At 42.0% G+C, this 12,400-nt stretch overlaps 1 protein-coding gene across 1 annotated transcript; it reads right to left on the bottom strand.

Annotated features, from left to right (window-relative positions):
* Nucleotides 1-761: 761 nt before the first annotated feature.
* On the bottom strand, nucleotides 762-11,715 carry LOC129632477 (KRAB domain-containing protein 5-like). The gene is made up of 3 exons (XM_055554121.1): nucleotides 11,599-11,715; nucleotides 1,449-1,575; nucleotides 762-955 (listed from the first exon to the last, which is right to left on the bottom strand). The coding sequence occupies exons 1-3, from the start codon at nucleotides 11,611-11,613 to the stop codon at nucleotides 762-764; spliced, it is 336 nt and encodes a 111-aa protein (XP_055410096.1). The 5' UTR covers nucleotides 11,614-11,715.
* Between the last annotated feature and the right edge of the window lie 685 nt (nucleotides 11,716-12,400).

Raw genomic sequence — 12,400 nt, forward strand, 5'->3', positions numbered from 1 at the left:
ACTGTACAGAACTGACTGATATGTATAATTGATGCTCTTTGCTGTATAGGAGTACAAAATTGGAAAACAGCTATATTCCAATTAGAACTTTTAATAAAGATTTCTTTATATAATCTAAAAATTGTCATAGTTTGAATCAACCATTAATAATGTAGTGGAAAATGCGCTAAGATTTTATGTCAATGTATTTTAAAATTCCATGAGGTAATAGAATATAATAAGTATTTTAATATGTTAGAATTGGGGCAAATACACTAAAGATGTTTAGTATGAGATCATATAAGGAAAAGAGAAACTTTCAAGTCAATCTGAGATGTGCATTGTTTCATTTTCACCAGGTTTTGCTTTCTGCAGTGAAAAATTACTTGAATTTGAAATTTATTTAGAAGGTCCTATGTGTCGCTCCCAGTGGATAGGAAATTATGAATCAGAGAACAAAAACCCGTCCCCAGTATTCCTAGAAGTTTGGCAGTTTGTCTACGACTTCACTCACACGTTTCTGTCTAGAGGTAGAAGGAAACTTTAAAAGGACTGTCATACGGTTACTCAGAAATGAGCAGAGTTTTCCTAGGGCCCCCAGAAATGGAAGAGCAACGAATGAATGCAGTTTGTCACAAGCCAAGAGGAGACTTTTAGGTCACACTGTGATGGAGAAAAGTAATCACAAGATAAATTTATGAATGCTTTTAGAGAGAGAATGGGGCAGGTGATACATTTCTATCACAGTAGCGGACTCAAACCCAGGTTTTTGAAAACCATTTCTATTGAAGAAAATCTTCCAAAACCATGTGGCAAAAGATTAGTTCCTCCCTGCTCCTCGGACCTCTCATCTGAGTCATCATCTCCATCCATTCATACCCACGTGGGTAAATGGCTGTTGTCTCCATTCTCCTCATATTCCAGAGATCCTTCAATTGCTCCAGAAAGAAGACCAGGTCCAGCGTAGACACAAGCCCTATTTATCAGAGAAAGAAATATTTGTGTTGTTAGAGATTCATCAGTGTCGAATCCAATATGTATTCAGGTGAGACAAGAACGCATTTTGTTCTAGAAAACGATTTCCTTAAATACTTTATTCAAAGCAGCTATACAATACTAACACACACCTAACATCAGATCCTGAGATTATGGTCAGGTAGTACTAAGGTAAAAGTAAGTAGTGTCAATGTGAAATTAAGAGAGGGTGCAACTATTTAATACCACAGAACTTACACAATTACCACGAACCTAGAAGGAAGGACGTAGAATACATCAAGGAAGAAAAACGTCACCAGCATAACGAATCATCATGAAGCCTTTCTTTCTAAACTGACAAATACCCATTTTCCCCTAGAAAGCAGAGATCTGAAACAACTGTGGGAAGCAGAAAATTTCAGAAGACATTCTTGATATGACGGAACTAAAACCCAGTGGGTAGATAAGGGATTCTGGAAGGCAGTTATCCTCACCCAAGGAGGCCAGGTTCCCGTACTTCTCTAACATCACGTCCCTGTACAATTCCCGCTGACCGAGGTCCAGGCATTCCCACTCCTCTTGAGTCAAGTCTATGGCCACATCCTGGAACGTCAGCCGTCCCTGAAATACAAAGTACAGATGCCATGTGGCCGTGGGAAGACTTCACAATGTGACCCAAGATGAAAACGGCAAGTTCAGAGAACTGGTCGTGATTTAGTGGCTTGGCTGGTATTACAAAATATACTTTTTACACAGTACTCCTTTCTATCCAATTTCTAATGTGGAGAAAAAAGGATGAGTTATGATCTACAAGCCATTAGGGAGACTAGTCTCATCTGAAAGAGCAATTATAAAATAATCAGGGCAACATTAACATATTTATTCTCAGTGTTCTACTCGTGTGAGATAAGACAAATTGTTTATCAAAGGAACAGGAATTTTTTTTTTTCAAGTGTATTCTGAGCCAAGAGTTCTGATGTGGGGCCAAAGTGCCACATTTTTAGAAAGGTTATTTGAGTTAGTAATGTTGAAAATTCTGCTCGATGAATGACGATTTTTGAGCCACAATGAAATAGAACAGTAAGGTAATAATTCATACATAAGTTGGAACTCTAATTGTTTTACAGATTTTAACAGGTCTAATAGGATAGTAACCTTTCTTGTGGTCTCGTCTCCTGTTGGAAAAGAATTTCCGGACATGAGACAAAATGAGAGGGACATAAAGATTATTAGAATGGGGGACGTTGTTAGAACAGTTGGCCAGCTCAAGGGAGAATGGATGTTGAACAGGGGTCCTTAGTCCACTTTCATAGGCAGGATACAAGGAGTGGGACAGGGGTCTTGCAGATCATTTGCTGACTGGATGAGGCACCTATACTGGGTGGGGGAAGAGTAAGAAAAATACTTTCTCCTTATGGGGTAGGAGGGGAGACCATTTATACTGCTGAGGAGGACCTGAAATCCATCAACAGTTACAACATCGGGGAGGGAAAGATGCTAATGGGTCTTGTTTTTCCATTCCTACATTCCAAGACCCTCCTTGGTTTTATCTAGTCTTTTGTCCCTGGGTCACCACATACCTCCCTGTCTTTATTTTTAGGGCCAATTCCTTGGCCCTTGTTGATAGCCTGCTCATGTCCAACTATCTACCCATTTCCCTTCTCACACATTTGGGAATCCAGTTTCAGGGAAAATGGAGCAATGACTGCTCTGGCTTCTTCAGGCTGAGCAGGGGCGCCATGGGGCTCTGGGTTCCCTTTGCCTACTCTGTCAGGGAGCATTTATAGAGAGAGATGAGAGTCCATTGAATGATAAGGTGAATTGCTTCAGCATTGTTTAGGTGTTGGTCAGGGAATATTCTTGCACGACCACTTGGAAATTTGTGGTATTTTAGAAGAAACAAACTTTACAAGAAAGTTAAAGGCACATGGCCCAAAGATTAGGGGCTAGCCAGGAAAACCAGAACCGGACATCGGTTCGTGATGTTAGTGTTTCTCTAGGTACAAGAAGCAGCAAGAATTTGGGCTCATAAAATCTTTACATGAAAACATCTGACCTTTGGAGGCAGTTCTAGGTTTTTCCCAGAGCACAGGGTTCCTTGTTTCTGATCTCTACTCTGAACTCCTTTCAGGGGGTGTAGAAAGTCAGGAGCTTGCAGTGGTCATGATGTCATCTTTGTAGAGACAGCTGGCAGAGTCCAGTCAGCAGGGTCTCTTCATAGCCACATATTTAACCATGTACGGCACTGGCAAGACTCATTCCCAGGTCTAGGGAAAGTTCCATTAGGCCACTCAATGTGCTGCTTCTAGAGCAGGCCTTGTGAGTAGCAAAAGTCTCTGGACCATACCTGTCTTACAGCTTCTAGGTCCCGGAAAATATTCCCTCTTGTTGCTTCTTCCCATATCTAGAGTTACATGATTACAATCATTGATAGCATATGGAGCTACATATCAACATTTTATCACAGGCTCAGTCACACATTTAGTAACCTAAGAAACAATCTTCTGAAGCAAGTGACATAGGAAATAATATAGCTATGCTATGCTATGCTAAGTCACTTCAGTCGTGTCCGACTCTGTGTGACCCCATAGACGGCAACCCACCAGGCTCCCCCGTCCCTGGGATTCTCCAGGAAAGAACACTGGAGTGGGTTGCCATTTCCTTCTCCAATGCATGAAAGTGAAAACTGAAAGTGAAGTCGCTCAGTCGTGTCCGACTCTTAGGGACCCCATGGACTGCAACCTACTAGGCTCCTCCGTCCACGGGATTAGCTAGCAGTTATTAGTCAGGTTGTAAGTAAAAATGATAAGTCAAGCACTTTCATTAAGTAGAGCTCAGGATACCACAGGTCATCTGACTTCATTTGTTAAATGGCTATAGCCAGGTGTTAATCTCCTGGTTGTATATCATGGAGCATCTAATCTTTATCTGAAGATTGTTTCCTGACATTACCTTTAGAAACAAACTTAGAGTGTCCTTTTTAATAACTTCATTAAATCTTTTAGAAAGATAACATAAGAATGAACTATCTCAGAAGTGAGGCTTAGTAAACACTACACTTTAATTAACAAAACTAGAAACTTAGTTTAACAATGAACAAAACTTAATATACAGTGAAACAATTTTTTCATTTTGAGGGCATTAAGCCTGTAGCCCGGGAAGGCTTTAACCCATCATATAGAAATGAGGTTTGTCAGGGAGCTGGGAAAAGCCAGGCAGCCATGTTGGATTTCCCATAGCCCTGAGTCTTTGATTTACAGCTACTGGTCACCCATTTTTAATTCCCCGATTTAGGAGCAGACTATGGCCATGTTTTAAGGATATCAGGATGGCAAAAGTCTAACCATGAGGGGTTATTTTTGTAGAAGAAGAATGAGCTTTGTCTACATGTACCATAATCTTCAGATCAGATCAGATCAGATCAGTCGCTCAGTCGTGTCCTACTCTTTGCGACCCCATGAATCACAGCACGCCAGGCCTCCCTGTGCATCACCAACTCCCGGAGTTCACTCAGACTCACGTCCATCGAGTCAGTGATGCCATCCAGCCATCTCATCCTCTGTCGTCCCTTTCTCCTCCTGCCCCCAATCCCTCCCAGCATCAGAGTCTTTTCCAATGAGTCAACTCTTCGCATGAGGTGGCCAAAGTACTGCAGTTTCAGCTGTAGCATCATTCCTTCCAAAGAAATCCCAGGGCTGATCTCCTTCAGAATGGACTGGTTGGATCTCCTTGCAGTCCAAGGGACTCTCAAGAGTCTTCTCCAGAACCACAGTTCAAAAGCATCAATTCTTCAGCACTCAGCCTTCTTCACAGTCCAACTCGCACATCCATACATGACCACAGGACCATAATCTTAAGTAATGCTTATTTACTTTACCAATGTAACAAAAGGTTTTTAAAATGAATATAAATCACTTAAAGGCAAAGAAACTCATAAGCTCATATTGAAAGCTGCATTCTAAGAAAACTTTGTTCTATTAACATAGAGATTAGACTAAATTCCAGTCTGGTACTAGCTTCAGTTCAGTTCAGTCGCTCAGTCGTGTCTGACTGTTTGTGACCCCATGAATTGCAGCACGCCAGGCCTCCCTGTCCATCACCAACTCCCGGAGTTTACTCAAACTCATGTCCATCGAGTCAGTGATGCCATCCTGCCATCTAACCTATGTCGTCCCTTTCTCCTCCTGCCCCCAATCCTTCCCAGCATCAGAGTCTTTCCCAATGAGTCAACTCTTCGCATGAGGTGCCCAAAGTATTGGAGTGTCAGCTTTAGCATCAGTCCTTCCAAGGAACACCCAGGACTGATCTCCTTTAGAATGGACTGGTTGGTATCTCTAATTTTCTTGAAGAGATCTTTAGTCTTTCTCATTCTATTGTTTTCCTCTATTTCTTTGCATTGATTACTGAGGAAGGCTTTCTTATCTCTCCAGGCTATTCTTTGGAACTCTGCATTCAAATGGGCACATCTTTCCTTTTCTCCTTTGCTTTTGGCTTCTTTTCTTTTCATAGCTACTTGTAAGGCCTCCTCAGACAGCCATTTGTCTTTTGCATCAGATAGCAAACAAAATTTGTTTGTCGGGTAATCTCAGAAAAATCCTTTCCATAAATCTTGAAATAGCAGTATTCTTACAAAGGCATCAGAGTGAAACCATAGAAGTCATGTTTAAATCTGATTGAACTGCAATTGACAATGTAGCCTGGTCACTACTGTGACTTGTAACACTGTAACAGGGTAAGTACAATTATAGTTGACCACATTTTACTAGGGCGTATCAGATCTATATATGACTTCCACATCATTCTAGGATATCTATATTAGTAACATCAACCATATAGCACAATCTGAGAAGATTTATCACCCCTTCAACCATACTTCCCATGTAATTTAACATGTCCAATGAACCCAGGTAGTTTAATAGCTCCCTGGGATGTCTCACGGGCCCTCTGAAGCATTCCAAAGTCAGCTAGAAGTCAAGTCATTTAGGAAGTTTTGTGGACAAATATCAAAGGGGGTTATAACACTCAGTCAGATAAAATCATATAGATCACTGGGAAACAATATATTCACTTAGCCCAAAACAAAGAAGATTTCAAAGGTAAACCTAGAACAGATCACTTCAGAGATAAAGAAACTTAAAATCCATTATCAAAGGCAGCTCAACATCACAAGAAAACATGTATTTATGCACAAAACTCTTCCCTTGGCGTTCACTTTCCATAAAACCTTATCACTTTCTGTACCCATTACTTTGTTCTCCCATGATGAAAGAGCCACCTCAAAGTCAGACCTACTTCCTTTTCTCTTCATAAAATGTAATTTCTTTCCTCATACCTTCTTTACTGAAAATACACATGCTACTTTCCTTAAGCAGCCTAGAACTTAAGCATTCTGTGGATTGGTGAACATAAATACCAGTGATAATTTCTAAAAAAAATATTCTAGAGAACATCTCAGGATGGCATCAAGCATTAGTCATGAACAGTCCAACATCTCTACTTTCTCTGTAAGAGGAAGTTAGTCCTCAGTAATGAATGTTTCAGAATCTTATTTTACTTGGAAATGACCTAGCTAGTCAATAAACTTCCATCACTTAGTTTGGCACAGCCCTAGAAAGTCAGGTTACCGAAATCTAGAGAATGTTTTAGAGAGATATTTCTAAAGTATAATTATTCTTAAAAGAGTTTCTTTGAAAGATCATATCTCTTTTACATTTTCTTTGAAGTTTTTTTTCCCCTTTCCTAGAGGTACTTTTCTGGTTGAGAAACTTGTAACAGATATAAAAATATAACAATATGTAAGTAATAATAAACCTAGGCACAATGAAAATACTGTGCTTAATGACTCTTAGACATATCTACATTAGATTAGCAAACAAACATTAATGCTAGATATTTAATATTTCCCAGTTCACGTGAATCTGACATTCATTTAGGTAAATTTCTCTTGGAGTTAGAATTGTCTGATTTGTAAGCACTTACCTTCCTTTGAGTGAAGTGAGTGAAGTCGCTCAGTCATGTCCGACTCTTTGCGACCCCGTGAACTGTAGCCCACCAGGCTCCTCCGTCCATGGGATTCTCCAGGCAAGAATACTGGAGTGGGTTGCCATTTCTTCTCCAGGGGATGTTCCCGACCCAGGGATCGAACCCAAGTCGCCCGCATGGCGGGCAGATGCTTTAACCTCTGAGCCACCAGGGAAGCCCTTTAGGCCAATTAAATTAGAACTCATTTAGAACTAAGCAATATTATTAAAAAAAAAAAAAATGCACACTGAGACATACCTAAATCCAGACAGACAGAGATTTCATAGTTTCCTGCTTAAGATTTAAAACATCTCTTTGACCCTTTTTTGTTTGCTTGTTTCTTTGGCTTGAAGTTCTGATTTGCCCAAGGCTGAGTCAGGTCTCAGGCAAAGTGGGCAGTGACATTCAAGGACATGGAAAAGGTTAATTACAAGCTTTTCCCTAGGCAGGCCTTTAAACAAGCTGCTGCTGCTGCTGCTAAGTCGCTTCCGTCGTGTCCAACTCGGTGCGACCCCATAGATGGTAGCCCACCGGGCTCCCCCAACCCTGGGAATCTCCAGGCAAGAATACTGGAGTGGGTTGCCATTTCCTTCTCCAACCTAGTTGTTAACAAGCTAGTTGTTTTAAAAATGCATATGCAAAAGGAACCGGTTTTGCAGTTTCCAAGGGAAAGAAACTTTCATTTTAACCAGTTTTCTCCAGAGTCTAAACAATATCAGGGCCATCCTCTGTCAAAAAGTTATCTTCCCTTTCTGTAGTCTTAGTTTTATAGCTAAAATATAGACCAAATAATGCTCAAATTGACTCTGATATCAGGGGCATTTCAGCTGATAAAAATTTTGGACCATCCCTGTGGTGGGAAGTGAGGTCTTTGTCCCATCAGAAGAATCTGAAGGGTTAAGGGAATTTGCAGGGCTGGGGGAAGCTTGATCCTTGGCAGCCCTGAGAAACAGGAGTACTCAGGAGGGAATTCTTTAAGACGTTCAGGAGTGGGGGAAGCTTGGTTCCCTCTCCACCTGAGAGATAAGCTTCCTTAGAAAGGGATTCTTTAGAATATTAGGACCGTTTTTGATCCTTCAGGCTTTTGAATATAGAAGAAAGACCTGGGCAAAAGGGAACCTCAGAATCCTTTCCTAGAGATCATGTGGATATAAAAGTTCGCATACAGTTCATCTAGGAAATCTGATGGAGAGAGCAGAGAGGGACAGGAGACAGGGAGGTAACAGAACGTAAGGAAATTCTGAGTCCTTTTCCTTCTTTTGGAAAAACCTAGTGTGCCATTCAGAGGTCATTTTTGGGGGGTCCCCCGTTTGTATTGGAGCCAGGCCTTTCGGAGGGTCAAAAGTATCCAGTTTCTGAGAATGTAGCCAAGGGTTGAGTATGAGAGAGCCTCCTGGGATGTAACAGAACCCACTCATAGCCTATCCACAATAGAATGGGAGTACTGAGAGTCACTGGCTGACAGAAAGGCGTCCGTTTTCCCCCAGTGGTCTCTCCGTGCGACTGAGGGCACAGAATGGCCGAGTGGCCTAACAGTCACATCCAACAGTGAGAGGAGACCTCTGAGAACCATGCAGCTAAGCCACCAGGTGACACGGGCAGAGAAAGACAGAGATTCCTGGGAGCAACCAGGTGACTCACCATTTGGTGATTCCCTCAAACGTGGAAGGCACTCTTGGGATGGTTCAAAGGCAACACCCAGGCTTCTGTAAATCAATCCAAACCAAAATGGAAAGAAGAGAAAGTGACAGGGAAGAAGGCTGAGGAATCCGCCGTACAATATATCCGGGAGGCGGTGGCTTGGGAACAATGGTCTCTGTTTTGCTTCAACCTTTATGAGCCCAACATGGTGGACAGAAGTTGTCTTGCTGCGGGTGGATGCCTTTGTGGCCTGATCCATTCTGTGTGCCCCCATCCTCACATGGGAGTCTTTCTGTGGCAGGAGCCCTAATGGCTTTTACGCATCTGATCGGTGCCCACAGAATATTGGTTGGCATAGTCCTCACTTGCAAAAAAGACAAAGGAGAGACCCTCACCCATTCAAGAGGCAGCTACTTTGGGCGCAGTGAGCAGTGGGGCTTTTGGAACACACCAGAGGGTAACCCTCACCAGCGTAACTCAGTTGCCACCAAGCAGTTGCCCGTTGGAAGAGGGTCCCTGTGAGGAAGGAGAAGTGAGGAGGGGAGACAAGAGACTCCAAGTCCCTGAACAAGGCACCAAAAATATCATGGTCTGGGTGCTGGTTGGAAAAGAATTTCCAGACATGAGACAATACAGGGCTGGTTTTTCAGTTTCTGCATTCTAAGACCCTCCTTGGTTTTATCTGCTCTTCACACGTTGGGTAACCACAACCTTGGCAGAAAGAAGCATTTTATCTATTTAGTATATACTCTGTATCTTTCTGATTGTTTTTATCAGAGTCTTGAAAGTGCAAGAGAAATAACTAAAAATCAGTAATGTTGCTCTTGTACTTTTTGGCACATATTTTAACAAATAGCCATTAAATAGCAGAGCTTAAACGTTACTTCAGTTTATGTACTTTAGACTTTAATAAAACAGACAGATTCACAGAGACAACTCTAAGAAAAGTTGATAGAAGTTTCTGTAACTGTAAACAATACTAAAGACAAGAAGAGTTTTAGTCACTCAGTCATGTCCCATTCTTAGTGACCCCATGGACTCTAACTTGCCAGATTCCACTGTCCAAGAAATTCCCAAGCAGGAATACTGGAATGGGTAGTCATTCCCTTCCCCAGAAGTTCTTCAGAAAAACAAAGCAAAAAGAAAAGAAGAAGAAAAAATTGATCAAGTCATGTTAATATTTTCATACACACAGTTCAGTTCCGTTCCTCATTCGTATTCCATTCTTTGGGACCCCATGGCCCACAGCACGCCAGGCCTACTGGTCCATCACCAACTCCCGGAGCCCACTCAAACTCATCTCCACGGAGTACAGACATACACTCAAATGGGGCTATATGCTCATTAGGGGGAAGAGAGAGACATTTTCATGTCACTAAACTCAGGTAATTTTGAATGAATTAAAAAGTACATAATATTAGAGGATGATATTCTTTATTTGCACTGAGCTGTACTTTAAATTTTAATACAGTTGAGCATAGATTAGGACTAATAAGATTCTTGTAAACATTTTGGAAAATACAAAACTGTGATGAGACTCTGTGATGTGAGCATGGAGTGTATTGGAAAAGATCAGACCTGGGCTTGGGATGAAAACCACCACTCCCCAAACCCAGCATCTCTGCTAAACACACATGAGTGTTCATTTTCCAAAGCAGAAAGAAAGTAAGAAGACAGGAAGTTACTTCATTAATTGTGATAGTTTAGGCACATCCCTCATTTTTCTTTCCAAGACACTTGTTCAAGTGAAGTGGAAAAAAACAAATTCACAGCATGGGAATCTCACAGAAACACTTAAACCAGTGAACATGAGTCATGGGGTAAGAAGTACATGGAGGTGGTAAAAAGACTGTGTCTGTGATTTGAGCCTGGAGTATTCTGGAAACATCACACCTAGGCTTGAGTGATCAATTCGCCTACCCTGAAAACCCACTATCTATAATCAACACAATGAGTGTTCATTCTCAGAAGCAAAGAGAAACCAAGAAGATGGGGAGTTTCTCCATTAACTATGAGCATTTCCACACATTCCTTATTCCTTTTTTCCACAACCTTGTTTAAAGAGAGAGAGAAGTATGAACTTCATAGTCTCATGATGTTAGAGTGATGTCTCCAGAACCAGTGGGCATCAGATGTCATGGTGTAAATGAATCACATGAAAGATGCACAATCACTGCCTGGGCATCCTGGAATTAACAATGAAATTATAACTTGAATCTAACATTTAAAAATGTCAATTTTATGCAAATTTCATTTCACATATACTTCCCCTGTTTAGTATCCTAATAATGCATTTAAGTAGTAAGACTCAGCAATGCAAAAGACAGCATCTCCTAGTTTTCTTTTTATTTCTGAAAATTTTCTGAAAAACTCTAGACCTCTGAGTTGAGTCACTGGGCTTCCCAGCTGGCTCACTGGTAAAGAATCTGCCTACCGATGCTGGAGATGTGGCTTCAGTCTCGGGGTGGAGAGAATCCCCGGGACGAGGAAATGGGAACCCACAGCAAAATTCTTGCCTGGAAAATCCCATGACAGAAGAGAATTGCTTCTATGTATAATGGCATTCTCAAACTCTGTTTTAAATATCTATATTGCACCCAGGTGCTAAGTCATCACTGCATTTCGCAACATCCCTAAAATCCCAACAAGAAACCACATCTCACTGGGGGAATAGGAGTGACTCCCCAAGCTGATCTCTCACAAAAAAATAGTTTCAACAGTTGAAAGTCGCTGATTCACGTTGAGAATTCATCATGCTCCATAGAAAGTGAGGATGCAGACAATGGAGCAAAGGCTCTGGGACACAAGGAAATAGTCTAAAGGGCTGGTCTTCACTTTTATAATAAGAAATGGGAAAAAATAAGATGATGAGATGCCTGGGAAGAAAAACTAGGAGCAGAAAGCCAAAGGCTTGCAGATTCTCATTTGGGCATTTCAGGAGGGAAAGCAGATGCAGCCCCAGACCCAGGACAGGATATTTACCTGAGAAGTTGCCATTTCCTCCTCTTCTTCCTCCTGCTCTGTCTTCTCTGGGGATGTTACGCTGCAAACGCACTTCTGTGGTTTGAGAAAATACCGCTGAGGGCATCAAAACAGCTCTTTAACCTGCAACCAATGCTCTTACAGACAGAAGGGCCTTGAAAAGCTGAGAAGACCAACCTCTCCTGTCCTCTGTCTCAGGAGAGATTTGGGAACAATCAATTCCTACCTGGAGACCAGCCTGTGAACTTATTTCTTGATTGTTCTCTCCCCATAGAGAGCTCCTAACACTCTGCTCTCACAGATGATGTGAGCTGACTGAGTTTCCCTGTCCAATCCAGACAGACCAACCCTGTTGCCTCTCTGTGGAAGAAGCCAGGGCTCAGCTCTCACAGATGGATCAGGAGGCACTTCCTTAACCCAGGCCTCTGCTTAGAATCCCCTGGAGCACTTCCTAGACACCGCAGTGATGCTCCCACAGGACCAACATAGAACTCTGTTGGGAGGGCATCAGTGAGGTCAATTCCTGACACTGGTCATGTGATCCTGGTGGGAAACCAGAGGGAAACCACTTGGCTAAAGATTCTTTCTGAACCATTTCAATGAATACAAATCCCTGGTGGTCAGGTCCCCACTCCAAGAAGTTATCGATCTGCAGGTCTACAGTGTGGCCGTTAATGGAGTCATCAGCAAATCCCATTTTTTCCTGATGTTTCTTCTCCCAAACCAACGTTCAGGAGTCCTGAGCTCAAAGCCTCACACTCATCACACCTAAGACCTCTCTGTAGGGGAGGATTTCGGGCAG

This window comes from Bubalus kerabau, chromosome 17 (genome assembly GCF_029407905.1).
Source record: "Bubalus kerabau isolate K-KA32 ecotype Philippines breed swamp buffalo chromosome 17, PCC_UOA_SB_1v2, whole genome shotgun sequence".
In the NCBI taxonomy this organism is placed as follows: Eukaryota; Metazoa; Chordata; class Mammalia; order Artiodactyla; family Bovidae; genus Bubalus; species Bubalus kerabau.

Excerpts from the sequence above, each read along its gene's own strand:
- LOC129632477 (XM_055554121.1), bottom strand. Across the intron at positions 956-1,448 it reads CGGGAACCTGGCCTCCTTGG|GGCTTGTGTCTACGCTGGAC; the intron begins GTGAGGATAACT and ends TCTGATAAATAG.